At 46.5% G+C, this 14,754-nt stretch overlaps 2 protein-coding genes across 2 annotated transcripts; one reads left to right on the top strand and one right to left on the bottom strand.

The window, feature by feature from the left end:
* The first annotated feature begins 393 nt into the window (after nucleotides 1-393).
* LOC123102659 (myosin-7B) lies at nucleotides 394-2,172 on the top strand. The gene has a single exon (XM_044524079.1). The coding sequence runs from the start codon at nucleotides 432-434 to the stop codon at nucleotides 2,013-2,015; it is 1,584 nt and encodes a 527-aa protein (XP_044380014.1). The 5' UTR covers nucleotides 394-431; the 3' UTR covers nucleotides 2,016-2,172.
* A 2,085-nt stretch (nucleotides 2,173-4,257) lies between these two features.
* Nucleotides 4,258-5,071, bottom strand: LOC123102658 (probable histone H2AXb). The gene is made up of 2 exons (XM_044524078.1): nucleotides 4,718-5,071; nucleotides 4,258-4,621 (listed from the first exon to the last, which is right to left on the bottom strand). The coding sequence occupies exons 1-2, from the start codon at nucleotides 5,054-5,056 to the stop codon at nucleotides 4,400-4,402; spliced, it is 561 nt and encodes a 186-aa protein (XP_044380013.1). The 5' UTR covers nucleotides 5,057-5,071; the 3' UTR covers nucleotides 4,258-4,399.
* Nucleotides 5,072-14,754: the final 9,683 nt, after the last annotated feature.

The raw sequence follows: 14,754 nt of genomic DNA, 5'->3' as shown, positions 1-14,754 counted from the left end.
GATCATATGTCTGTCAAACTGACTCAAACAGATAAAAAACAGACCGAATCTTCGTTGAACCGGAGCGCTGGAGTTGCTCTAGGGAAGCAATTTCGTTTTACAAAAATGATGTCCCGGGATTCGCTCGCACGGGCCACTCCTTCGCTCTGCGTCACAAACGTATTTTTCTGGCCTGCGATTCAATGCGCCGCAGCACGCGATAAGCCTACGGGATACGGCTCATCTAGGCCGTCCGTTCGTCTCCATTTCAAACCCTCTCGCCCACCCAACGGTCGTCTCGCAGCATCTCTCACCCACGGACCCACCATTACTTCTCTCGCAGGCATGTGGGCCAGCAAATGGTGGACCCACGGGTCAGCGAGACGCTCCCGCTGCATAAATCCGCACCGGGAACCGTCTCATTTCAGCCACACGCGAACCCTAGGATAGACATGGCCAAGAAAAAGTCCTCCTCCGCCGCCGCCGCCGCCGCCAACGGCAACGGCAACGACTCCGCCGCCGCTGCCAACAGCAGTGGCAACGGCAGCCACGCCGCCGCGGCCAACGGCAACGGCAACCACGCTGCCCCGGTGCTGGCGCCGGGGATGGAGGAGAAGCGGGACCCATCGCCGGTACGGGACCGGAAGGCGGAGCAGCTCAAGACGCTCAACTCCATGCTCCTCAAGGAGGCGGTCGAGCGGCGCGGCCAGGTGGCGGCGCTCACGGCGCGCCTCGAGGAGATCTCCGCCGATGGCGACGCGCTCGACGCTGCCGAGCGCGCAGTCGCGCAAGCCGCCCTCGCCGCGCCCCTCCGCGCCGCGGCCGACGAGGCATCCGCGCTCCGCGCACGCCTCGCCGCCGTCCAGGACTCCCTCCGGCTCGCGGAATCGAAGGCCGCGCTTGAGGCGGGCGCCAAGGACGATGCCACCGCGCGCCTTGAGGCGGTCGCTGGGGAGAAAGCACGGTTCCTGAAACTTCTCCAGGTCAAGGAGGCGGAGGTGGCGTCCATATCCAACAAGGTCGCGAGCCTGTCGGCCATGATGGCCGAGTTGGAGGGCAACAATTCCGAGCTATTGAGTCAGAATGGCGAACTCATAAAGCAATTGGGGGAGACAAAGGAGGCGGTTCGGGTGGTCTCCTGCCAGAAGGCAGAGGTGGAGAGAAGCTTCCAGGAATTCAAGAAAGAATCTGAGGCGTTCCGGGTGGAAATGGAGGGGAAGTTGAAGGTGAAGGTGGAGGAACTGAAGGTGCTGGGATCCAAGAAGGCGGAGATGGATGCAAGGGTGGCCTCTTTGGAAACAGAGCTCGCATTGTCTGTGACTAAGACAGGGGGGTTAGAGGCTGAAGTAATGGCAAAGAAGAGGGAGCTTGATTTGTTGAAGGGCAAAAGTGATAAGCTCCAATCAGAGGTTGCTGAAGCAGAGAGGAAACACAGCATGTCTGCAGAAGAGGTTGAGAGGCTCAGGATGGAATTGGGTGTGTTGGTGAAGGCAAAGGAGGTTGCTTCCAAGGCATTTGATGCTGAGAAGACTGAAATCATGAAGGAATTGGAGAGCCTCAAGAGGAAGGTGGAGGAAATCCAGGCTGACAAGGAGGCGGCCAAGGGGGTGACACGTGAGAAGGATGCTCAGACCGTTAAGTTGAGGGCTGAGTTGGAGGAGCTCCATGTTTCCATGTCACAGCTCCAAACATCATGTGATGAACTTGATACCAAGCATTCACGCCTGCAGAGCGAGAAGAATTCAGTTCAGAAAGCACTGGATGCTGAGAAGGCTGAAGCAGGGAAGCTGATGTCTAAAATCAAGGCACTGGAGAACTGCAATGGTAAAATGGATGGCGAGATTGGAGAGTTGAGGATTGCATTGAAGGAAAAGAATGGGAAGATCGAAGCCCTTACCAGTGAGGCTGAGGAGCTGCAGCTCGCAGTGACTGAAGCGCAGAAGAAGAACAAGGGTGGTATCTGGGTGTGGGTGTATGCCGCCACCACCACCATGGTGGCCGCAATCTCCCTGATCTATGCTGCCAGGGGCCATTGAAGGAGTGCACTTTTCTTTTTCTTTTTTCTATGTTGATCCTCTATTTGCATGCTAGTATGCCACTCGAAATGGTCAGGTTGCTATCTTAGCTGCATCACATATGATGAATCGGCTGGTACTATGGAATGAAATCAATTTTTTGCTTGCATTCTGGCAATATGTTTGTTCTTGTTGCTGTTGATGTTCATGTGTTTCGTCTTTGAAGTTCTGTACCATGATGATTGCTGGGTGTTTTGCTGTCAGGGCAAGCATTATGGGTATATGGGGATTTCCTGTTGGTGTTGTTTTCTCATATCGGCTTGCAAAATGGACCTTGAGCTGGTAGGATGTTATAGTTGTTACTTGGCCAGTACTGGGATGTGTTAGACTTCTTCCAGTGCTTGGTGATAACTAAACTGAGAGTTGTATTCTCTCATTTTTAATTTGCTACTTTTTGCATTGGCACTACCTTTGCATCATGAGCAAATATTCGTGCGTCCTGTCTGATAGCACTAGGACACAAGGGTTGCTTTCCAGTTTCCACAGAATATATGGTTGTATGGTGGTGATGATATATTGATAATATGTTTCCCATTGTAACAACTACTGGTTTCGTTGTCCTGTTTTTGCTCATGTATGTAGAGAAATGCAAAGGGCCTTTTCTGAACCACGTGAAAACACTATGAAGAGGACCAAAAGGGATCTCAACGTCACTTCAAAGTTGACAAAAGCACAAGGAATTGTCTCTCTTTGAAGTGTTACATAGCACCAAGTTGTACGGCATCTTCCTGGGATACGTTGAGGTAAAAGCTTTGGGTGTATTGCTTGAGTGTTGGTCATTCATATAGGTTAGAAGATAATTTAAGTTCCTGTCAAGAGAAAGATAATTCAAGCGAAGAAAACAGGGTCGTAATAGACATTAGTGTAATACTAGAATACAGAGGCACAGAACTACGCTTTGTCTTAAGGGTTAGGGTTTTCGTGATAATTTACGCACTGCACTTGATTCAACCGGCTCCCTCCTCTGTACTCAGAATAAACAAAGACTATATCTTGAGATGAAAATTATTCTGTGCTTGCTATATTGCTAAAAATGATTGGTCAGATGGGTAACAGTGTACAGCTTGTTTGTTCTGTGCTCTATATTGCTAAAATTATTCTATGCATAACTGCTACCCCCTCCGTTTCAAAATACTTGACTTTTATTTGTCCAAAAATGGATGTACCTATATACTAAAACATGTCTAGATATATCTATATTTTAACAAAAGAAAGGCATGTATTGTGGAACGGAGGGAGTACATTGTAGAGGATTTCTGGTCTGGGTTGTGTTGGCATCCTGGAGCCTCGAACCACTGAGGAGGATTACTGAACAATTTATGCTGAGAATGGTGCAAATTGAACTTACAATCATATTCTCATGAAACATTCAGGAAGTTTTGCAAGCCTTTTTTTTTGTGTGTGTGGAGGGGAAGAAGCTTACAAACTTGCTTGAAAGAAATAGTACCGTCGCACTTCCGAATCTTGCCATGACTGAAGATATGCAGGTGTTTCAGTGCTAAAAAGGATTCTAAGCCTTATATTCAATCTACAAAAGGGCACTCACACATCATCATGAATTGCTGTTGGGGTAAGCACCAAATAGCTGAATTGAACAATCACATTTGCCAACAAGAACAAACTTGGGCATTCGCTTAACAGAAGAACGCCCACGGGCCAGAAAGTAATCCACAGGATCACAACAGTCCAGCGCCATTCATTAATCAGACTAAACAGAACTAGCACCTCCGTTTCATGCAGATTAACAAGACTTTTTCACATTGACAAATCACAGGGAGTAATAACGAGAACTAGATTGCTAGTATTCCATTCCAATCGGATTCATCGTCGATACACCAAACAAAACATTCGCCCAGAACTAATCCAACAACCTAAAGCATCGTCATGGTAGAAAAGCAGTACATAGCTACCTTGCAATTATGAATTCAATGTGCTAGTTGAAACAACTTCCACTTTGAAAATGGTATCATGGGACGAACAGGATGATGTGCTCACTATATTGCTAAAATGATTGGTAACATCTTACTGTTTCTTTTATCCTTGTTAGTCTGCAAGATTCTACGCTTGACTGCTACTCCCTCCGTTCCAAATTACTCGTTGTGGTTTTAATTCAAATTACTAAAACCACAACGAGTAATTTGGAACAGAGGGAGTACATTGTACTGCCAGAAAATACTCTCTGGAACAGCATTCAGACTCAAACTGTAAAAACATGTTTTCACCATTCATTCCGCATCATAGACATCAATAAGATGTTTTCACGTTGACATATCACGATGAATAATAACAAGAACCAGATTGACCCAGAACGTTGTTAGATTAGTTCTAGTTTGATCTGCGAGGTTCTAGAACTCCTGGGACGCGGAGCCGATGTCGCCCTTGCCCTTGCCGACCTTCTTGGGGAGCAGCGTGGTGTGGATGTTGGGCAGCACACCACCGGCGGCGATGGTGACCGCGCCCAGAAGCCGGCTCAGCTCCTCATCGTTGCGGACCGCCAGCTGGATGTGGCGCGGCACGATCCGGGTCTTCTTGTTGTCGCGCGCAGCATTGCCGGCGAGCTCCAGGACCTGAAGAGAAGAAAACCAAGAATCGAATACCCGTGAGGGGACAGAAGAGGAGAATGCCTATGGGTAACGAAACGCGGAGAGGGTTGATGCGGTTACCTCAGCGGCGAGGTACTCGAGGACGGCGGAGAGGTAGACAGGGGCGCCGGCACCGACGCGCTGGGCGTACTTGCCGATCTTGAGGTACCTGGCGATGCGGCCGACGGGGAACTGGAGGCCGGCCTTGGAAGACCGCGAGACGGTCTTGGACACCGCCTTGCCCTTGCCCCTCCCGCTGCCGGCAGAACTCATCTTCTCGTCGCTACGAAGGGTGGACGCGCGGATACGGTGGTTGCCGGAGAGATGGCCGGAGTCGGACAGATTGTTGAGGGATGAATGTGGAGATGGTGTGCCCGCGGGGGCGGTGGTGTGATTATATAGAAGGAGGAGGCGGTGCATGATTGGTGGGGAGGGTTAGGCCGTGGATCGGTGACGTGGAGGGGCACGATGCCGTCGGATGGAGGACGAGGAGGGGAAATTTTGGGGGATTGGCGCGGATCAGGAGTTTGGAGGGAGGCGGAAAATTTTGGAATGGAAAGTGATTAGAGGGGGGGAGAGCACGGGAACTCTCTCGGTTTGGGGTGTTTCGTCCAAGATGGGCCCATGCGTCAATGGCTTGTGGACTTACTCTCTCCGGTCTTTTTTACTTTGCATATAAAAATTATCTGAAGTCAAATTTAGTAAAGTTTGACCATATTTATATGAAAAAATATCAACATCTATAATGATAAAGTTATGCAATATGAAAATTTAAGTTATTGCGCATCTATTGATATTGATTTCACATTGTGAATGTTTGTATTTTTTTCTGTAAAGTTGGTCAAATTTTACGAGGCTTGACTTCAGACAAATCTTATATGCGAACTAAAAAAGACCGGAGGGAGTACTGTCGTACCTGGACCATGTGACACGTGGCTAACTGCTTGTTTGGCTCATGCCATTGGGTTGGAATTCACGGATTTCATTTTACAATTCCAGCCCAACTTGTTTGGCTGTCGCGCAAGGATAGCAATAGGCACATATTGATCGGCGTCCGATCCGGGCAGATGCGAGTCTCGTGGGCCGTCAGATTTGGCCAAAAAGTTTGCCCCACCGCCCTTTTCCTCTACCTCTTGCGCACATTGACAATCAGTTCACGCACATGCCTCCGCGCTTGCCGACCGCCCGCGCTCTCGACGTCCCTCTCACCACTAAGGAAGACACAAAGTTGGCCGCAAAAACACCTCCTTGTCAAAAATGGGCATATTATACCTACTGACTTTTTTATCCTTGATATGCCCGAAGATGAAAAATTATCAACTACTCTTGGTAGGCCATTATTGAACACCACAGGTCCAGCATTGGATTGTGCAGAAGGGAAAGTAACCTTCAGAATTTGCGATGAATAAATAGTGAGGTATTTCCCGAAGAAGCCCAAAATGAAAGAGAAATATATTTTCGCACCTAAAAATGTATGTGCGGTAAGTAGAGAGAATCGCAGGCCACTGGAGACCTGAAATGATACTAAGGTATGAGGTTAAGCTTAGCAACCTAAATACCAACACTTAATGGGAGGCAACCCATTATTTTGTCTTTTTCTTTTTGCTTTGATATTTTGCTCTCATAAATAACTTGATGAATAACTCTCGAAAAAGATTGTTTTTGACTTTGTGTTGTAGGAGAAAATCGAGGAAAGAAGACACTAGAAAAAGGCTAAGGAGAAAAGAAAACGGGGAAAAAGACGGCGTATCATGCGAACATCTGCGGTCGTTCAGGCGATCGCATGAATAAAGGAGGACACATCAAACAACGGTCGGAGCTATCAGCGGTGTTCCATGTGACCGCTCACACTTGTATGCGGTCGTATGGAGCCGTCGTCGAAAATCGCCAACGACATTCAGCACAGGAGATAGTGTTTCGTGCGATGGCTTGCGCCTGCATGAGCGGTTGTATGAAGCTTTAACCAAAATGCGCAAAAAGGAAATAGAGCAAACAACGGTCTTTCATACGGATGCACGAGCTCGTGTGACTATTTGTACAAAATCCTACCTCGAATGGTTTTCAGCTCTGATGTGATTGACGGTGTTTCAAACGAGCGCTCGCCTTCGTATGAGCGCTCGCATCCGTATGAGGAGGATTCAGAGGCAGATGACCATTTCTATTTCCCCTGCGAGGTGTATGCTCAAACTTGGCAGGGTTATATTACTCATATCATGCATATGTTGTATTGCAATGCTTAGTTTTTACATCATATACACGATATTGAATGCCATCTCCTTAGTTGACACATCATATATGTGATTGCCCTCTGCTCACTTGCTTAATATATAAATAATATATTTGAATTATATCATGCCATGATGTTTACATAGACAACATGTATCTGAATTATGGCATGTCAAACCCATTTTCTAAAGACATAATATAGTTATATCATCTCATCCTGTTTGCATGGTCATCATATTTTGAATTATATCATGCCATCATGTTTCCAACGGCACGTTTGTGAATTATGGCATGCCAACCACTTTAATAGACACATCATATAGTTATATCATGTCATCCTGTTTATATAGCATCATATTTTGAAGTATGTCATTTTACCATATTTAGTTAGCCATCATATATATGAAATTGTGTCATCTATTATGTTTAATTAGCCATCATATATGTGAAATTATGACATGCTATCCTATTTGGTTAAACAACATAAATGTGAATTATTTCATGCTCTGTTTTCTTCGCTATTGTCCATTGCACCTCTATGTTTACAATGTATGTACATTTAATTTCTTTTCTTGTTTATCAACCATTTGAATTGGAGGGGGTGATGGCAGTATCTATGGGAGTAAAAACACAGTCTTCAGAAAAGATCGTGCTACCCGTCGATGTAGATAGAACCACGATTTTAGTTACCCAAGAACCAGCCCCACCACACATAACCCAGACTCACGCATATTGTACCCCTAACCAGTTGGACAAAGAAGCAGCTACACCCTTTCTAACTCCAACCCCAGCAGATAGTAACCTAGTTCTAGTTGACACAACACCGTCTCCACCATAGAGCATCCAAACACGAGCAGTTAGTAAGGCAACTACAGTGCCCAAAGCACGAGGACCACCACCCCAAACCCCAAGTCAACGCTTAAAGCAGAAGAAGAATTATTCCCAGGTCAGGTTCCGTAGCTATGGTTAATAACCCTTTGCTCTTGCATCACTGTATTTACTCATACCAGCTAATTTCAAATTTGAAGGATGCAATTGAAACTCCAATGGCATCACAGGTATGTTTTAAACATGTTTCTTTAACGTGTTTGTTGTTGTAACTTGCTCTATGTTGATTTTAGTTTCAATTGAATAAACAGTTATGTTCTCATGCCATGCACATTACAAGTGTTGTTATTGCTGTGTAGTTTCCCACATTTATATTTTGCCTATGCTGCTTTGTCTTAAATAGATATGATTTGAACTATCTCTATCTTGATTTGGCAAAATAAACTAGAATGATATAGACCATACAGTGACCATACTACATAGATATATGTTTGTTTCATGTTATTATCATGTCCACCTTACTACTAAACTGGTTTACCAAAATAAGTTTCATATACAATATGGTAAAGTTGTGATCTGTCTGCTTGTTTCTTTTTTAGAATGCAGACAAAATATTGGAGAAAAGTACCCCGTTATGCAATGGTAAAGGAAGTAATGCGGATAAGGTTCGAGATAGTGAGACATGCCTCTTGGTCTCCAAGAAAGCTGATAAAAACTATATTGAAGACACTGATACAATCCCAAAGTCATGTCTTGATGTAGTGTTCGAGTTACTGGCCACTATTGCTGGAACCAGCTCTTTGAACTCGCTGCCTGAATCAGTTCGGCTTCTTGAGTCTCAACTTCGAGTTGAAAGACATCGATCAGATGTGTTGCGACAGGAAGCCGAAGGATTGAGGAAGTCCCTGCAAAATTCAGATGCATACTTTCTGGTGCAACAGCAAGCTGTAACACCCTCGATGCGACTATAGCTCCCACGTGTCGAGGCACGACTTAGAGACATAATCGCATTGAAGGCATATGTCGCAAGTTAGGCAATCTTCACAACATCCCATGTAATATAAATAATAAAGGGGAGAATAACATAGTTGGCTTACACTCGCCACGTCAATCAAGTACACAAATAACATTACATCATCCATACACTCATGGCCCGACTATGGCGCCAAAATAAAAGATGACCCAACATGCGACACGGTCCCGATCACCCCCAACTGGGCACCACTACTGATCATCAGGAAAGGAAACATAGTAACATTGAGAGTCCTCGTCGAACTCCCACTTGAGCTCAAACGCTTCTCCTGGAGCGGAATCATCAGGCCCTGCATCTGGTATAATAGTAATCTGTGAGCCACAGGGACTCAGCAATCTCGCACCCTCGCGATCAAGACTATTTAAGCTTATAGGTAAGGCAAGGTAAATATATATATGGAGCTGCAGCAAGCGACTAGTAGGTATGGTGGCTATCCTGTTCGCAAAAGAGAGCGAGAAGAGGAGGCAAGGCGCGAGCGAGAAACTAAAGAACAACCTGCGCAAACATTACTCCAACACCGTGTCCACTTCCCGGACTCCGCCGAGAAGAGGCCATCACGGTAACACACTCAGTTGATTCATTTTAATTAAGTTAAGGTTCAAGTTGTCTACAACCAGACATTAACAAATTCCTATCTGCCCATAACCGCGGGCACGGCTTTCGAAAATTCAAATCCCCGCAATACTTCTGTTGATACGGCTGACGGAACGGAGGAGGAGGAAGCCAATACTTCTGCTGCTTGGCCACTTGAGTAGAGGAAGAAGGAGTAACATCTCTGACTCGCTTCTTAGAAGCGTCACACCTCAACTGAGCAGCCTCTTGCTTCAATGCCATGTTGTAGAACTCATCGTATCTCAAGGGCTCGAAGAGGACAAGAGCGAGCTGAATTTCTTCTCTGAGACCACCCCTGAACTGATATATCATGCTCTTCTCATCAGGGACGCCCTGCTTGGCAAAGCGGGCGAGCTTCTGGAACAACTTGTTGTAGTCATAGACAGACAAAGAGCCTTGCTTCAGGTTGCGGAATTCCTCACGCTTGCTTTCAACCACGCTCTGAGGGATATGATGAGCTCGGAAATCTTGACGAAATTCATCCCAAGTGATAACACGTCCACCTCTGGAATCCTTGTACTGCTGGAACCATTCTGCAGCTTGATCTTTGAGTTGGAAGGAAGCGAACTTGACAAAGTCCTCATGCCTGACGTTACTGCACTCGAAATGCTTGCACAGATCCACAAGCCAATCGTCAGCATCGGTTGCCTCAACACAATTGCTGAAAGTCTTTGGCCCGTTAGCGAGGAACTGGTTGAGTGTAGCAAAGTGATTCTGATTGTTGCCTTCATTCCCTTGATTGCCTTGATTGCGCTCTTGAAGAATTTGCATGATCAACTGTGTATTTGCATTGGTTGCGGCCATCACAGCTTGCCATGCCTCCGGAGGAGGTGGAGGTGGTGGCGGATTAGGATTCGGAGTTGTGCGCGTTGGAGGAGCCATCCTAAAGAGGTTGACATCCATCAGCACATTGATAGACAAATATTGAAGCTGAATCCAACAGAATGAAAATTGCAACATATAGTCTTCACATCCGAACAAAATGAACGAATGCATTCCTCTTGAAATGGTCACATATCCATAAATTGAGAAGCCACGTAGAATTAAGGTAGAGAAATAAATCAACAAGGTACGGAACAAGAACGAATAATCGGTAAGAAATCCCAATCTCAAACCAATATCCGTGGAAGAAGAACTAGAGCTACTAGAATTCCCACCTATGAAACTCCCGAACCTTTCCGGTTATGCAATCAGGTGGTGGGGATACAGGGGAAGCATAATATCTCAACCAAACTAGCAAATCCTACATCCAGCTGTATCCATCCTTCAACACATAACCAAGAAACCTTCGGAAACCATCTACCTCAACCTTCGAAAAGCATCCGTTATACAAGTTATGGCGATACTCCCTAACTCCCGCCCCAGTACTGGGTGGCATCGAGGTTATCTCACCAACGAACTGCATAAAGGAGATTTTGATGTTGGCGTACTAAACTCAGGTATTCCAGAACTGCAACGATAAAATTATGATGACAACACCTCAGAGCTCAACTCCCCAGGACACTTCCACTAAACCCCTGTCAGGAGGCACCAAGACAATGTTCTCATCATAAAACCATCGGAACGATTCCAAGATACCCGCGTGATCCTAAAAAAAATTAGTGAAATTTGAGAAGAGAAGAGTCAAAACTCTACGTCAGGATGCCTTACCAGAGCGATGAGGAGACTAGGAAGTAAAAAGAATTCCTAAACTCTCTGATATATAATTCCTAAATGACTCAAAACATTTTTCTAGACATAACTCGGCCGCTAATAACGATCAAGCAATGGGGCTCCTAAGGTCGGGGAAGGCTCTGATTACCAACTTGTAACACCCTCGATGCGACTATAGCTCCCACGTGTCGAGGCACGACTTAGAGACATAATCGCATTGAAGGCATATGTCGCAAGTTAGGCAATCTTCACAACATCCCATGTAATATAAATAATAAAGGGGAGAATAACATAGTTGGCTTACACTCGCCACGTCAATCAAGTACACAAATAACATTACATCATCCATACACTCATGGCCCGACTACGGCGCCAAAATAAAAGATGACCCAACATGCGACACGGTCCCGATCACCCCCAACTGGGCACCACTACTGATCATCAGGAAAGGAAACATAGTAACATTGAGAGTCCTCGTCAAACTCCCACTTGAGCTCAAATGCTTCTCCTGGAGCGGAATCATCAGGCCCTGCATCTGGTATAATAGTAATCTGTGAGCCACAGGGACTCAGCAATCTCGCACCCTCGCGATCAAGACTATTTAAGCTTATAGGTAAGGCAAGGTAAATATATATATGGAGCTACAGCAAGCGACTAGCAGGTATGGTGGCTATCCTGTTCGCAAAAGAGAGCGAGAATAGGAGGCAAAGCGCGAGCGAGAAACTAAAGAACAACCTGCGCAAACATTACTCCAACACCGTCTCCACTTCCCGGACTCCACCGATAAGAGGCCATCACGGTAACACACTCAGTTGATTCATTTTAATTTAGTTAAGGTTCAAGTTGTCTACAACCGACATTAACAAATTCCCATCTGCCCAAAACCGCGGGCACGGCTTTCGAAAGTTCAAATCCCCGCAGGGGAGTCCCAACTTAGCCCATGACAAGCTCTCACGGTCAACGAAGGAATAGACCTCCTCCCAAGACGTTCCAATCAGACTCGGTATCTCGGTTCTTCAAGACACTTCGACAGGTTAAAACAAGACCAACAACACCGCCCGAATGTGCCGACAAATCCCGATAGGAGCTGCACATATCTCTTTCTCAGGGCACACTCAGATAGGTCAAGCTACGAGTAAAACCAACCCTCGAGTTTCCCCGAGGTGGCCCCGCAGGCTGCCTGGTTCGGACCAACACTCAGAGGAGCACTGGCCCGGGGGGGGGGGTTTAAATAAGACCCCTCGGGCTCCGGAAACCCAAGGGAAAAAGAGGCTAGGTGGCAAATGGTAAAACCAACGTTGGCATTGCTGGAAAAGCTTTAATCAAGGTGAACTATCAAGGGGTTCCCATTATAACCCAACCGCGTAAGGAATGCAAAATCCGGGGACATAACACCGATATAACGGAAACTAGGGCGGCAAGAGTGGAACAAAACACTAGGCGAGAGGCCGAGCCTTCCACCCTTTACCAAGTGTATAGATGCATTAAGATAACAAGATAATATAACGGTATCCCAACAAGTAAATAAATGTTCCAACAGGGAACAGCCTCCAATCTTCACCTGCAACTAGCAACGCTATAAAGGGGCTGAGCAAAGCGGTAACATAGCCAATCAACGGTTTGCTAGGACATGGTGGGTTAGAGGTTTGACATGGCAATTTGGGAGGCTTGAAAGCAAGTGGTAGACATCGTAGCATTGGCATAGCAAAAGAGCGAGCAAACTAGCATAGCAAAGATAGTAGTGATTTCGAGGGTATGATAATCTTGCCTGCACAGTTGTCAGAGTTGACTGGATCCTCGAAAGCAAACTCAACGGGCTCCTTGTTAGCGAACTCGTCTCCCGGCTCTACCCAAACAAGACAAACAAGCAACAAGGATACAATCAACCACGTGCAATGATCAAGCAATATGATGCAAAGATGATATGCTATGCGGGATGCGATGCGGGATGCATATGCAAGATTTGACAAGGAAAGCAAGAACCTGGCTTCAACTTGGAAATACAAGTGTGCCACTGGAAAGATGAGATGAAATCGCTTGAAAATGATATAAAGAACACCGGAATCGGAGTTACGGTTTGGAAATGGCAAGCGATTCAACTATGACACCGGTCTGCGATTTACAGCAAGTAGCCATCTAAATGCAATGAGATGAACATGCTACAACACCCAAACATGACAACAAAATACATGGCAGGAATGCATTCAAGATGCTTAACAAAAGTCTAGCACTAAGCTACGGCCAAATCATCCATTAACAGATTCAAACAAGCATGGCAAAAATGCATATGAAAAACAGATCTCAGACTTGGTGAAATTAACACTTGTCTGGAATTTCAGATCAGGTAGTTCTCTTCGGAGCAACAAAACCACATGCTATAGGAACCGAACATGGCAAAGTAAAGCATGGCATGGAGCTACTCAAATAGCTTAACAAAAGTCCCTTAGTGACCTTGAGCCAAAAGGGATCAGAAAATACAATTGCAAGCATGTGAACATAGCAAAAACATAATCAGTTTTCAGACTTAGTGAAAACTGGAACATGCTGAAACACAACTCAAGTAGGCATGTTTACGAGCTCGATGCACTCACTACGGTGAAAGTCATGAAAAGTTAAGCATACACCCATCAAGAATACACAAAATGCAAGCTAGACATGGCAAGAACAATAGCATAGCATGCACGGATCAACTACAACATCATCGGCAAAATTGCAAACAAGTTGACAATCTGTCCAGATTCACAAAGTAGCAAAAGTAGAGCTTGATAGACTCAAGCTAGGGTGCTCCATAATTGCAAACAAAGACATGGATGGATAGAGCACTACAAGATTAACAAAACATCCTTACCGGTCATCCTCAAAAGAGGCATGGATCACTAGGAAACAACATGAACATATGGCCATATGAGATAAACAACTCAAGGACTTAGTGGAAATGCTAAGTCCCTGAAATCAGAATTACTAAGTGCACCACTTTGCAAGCTTGTGCCAGTCACCACACACATCACAAAAATACATGGGTTGCACCTTTGGAAAGATGACAAAACCCTTAACAAAACATATGTAGAGCACAGGGGCATAGCATGCACACAAAAATCATGGCAAAAATGACAAAAAGCTAAATGGAGCAGCAGATCTGACAATTATCTCAAGTAGCCCTTTTCTAACAGCATTTCGGGCATCAAGATGAACTTAACTGAAAATGATGCAATGGAATGAAATGATGTAATCTCTGAGATGAACATTTTGATATGCTATATGCATGAATCAGAGCTACGGATGCAAAGTTACGAGGCCATGAACAGGAGCATATGGATCTGAAAAATTGGGGACTTAGACGAATTTTTCAACCTCCGGATCTAGGGTTTCGGTGGCACGCGGCCCGAGGCGACTCCGGCAAGCACTGTAGCGATTCCGGCGAGGCGATGGCGGCCAGGGTCGACAAGGGAGGGCCGGAGGGCGGCAAGGACGCGGCGGCCGGGGGCGGCGAGCGGCGCCGCGGGGGCGTCGGGGCGGCGCGGCGACCCGGGAGGAGAGGCGGCGTTCGCCAGCGTCGGGAAGGCACGTCGGCCGGCGAGGGCGCGTGGTGGCGGCGGCGATGGCGCGCGGTGGCGGCGGGAGCAGCGCGGGCGGCGGGGAGGCGGACGAAGCGGCGGCGGAGACGATGGGCCGGGCGGGCCCGCTGCGGGCTCGCCGGGCCGCGGCGGCGGCTGGCGGTGGAGGTGCCACGTGGCGGCACAGGAGTGGGCGCGCAGGCGGATCGGAC

Source organism: Triticum aestivum, chromosome 5A, assembly GCF_018294505.1.
Source record: "Triticum aestivum cultivar Chinese Spring chromosome 5A, IWGSC CS RefSeq v2.1, whole genome shotgun sequence".
Classification (NCBI taxonomy): Eukaryota; Viridiplantae; Streptophyta; class Magnoliopsida; order Poales; family Poaceae; genus Triticum; species Triticum aestivum.
This window is presented reverse-complemented; position numbering and strand designations above follow the sequence as displayed.

What these genes read in the sequence shown, in the direction of transcription:
- LOC123102659 (XM_044524079.1), top strand. Translation starts at nt 432, where the DNA reads ATGGCCAAGAAAAAGTCCTCCTCCGCCGCCGCCGCCGCCGCCAACGGC.
- LOC123102658 (XM_044524078.1), bottom strand. Translation starts at nt 5,056, where the DNA reads ATGCACCGCCTCCTCCTTCTATATAATCACACCACCGCCCCCGCGGGC. An exon ending in TCGAGTACCTCGCCGCTGAG is followed by an intron (nt 4,622 to 4,717) that starts GTAACCGCATCA and finishes TCTTCTCTTCAG; the next exon opens with GTCCTGGAGCTCGCCGGCAA.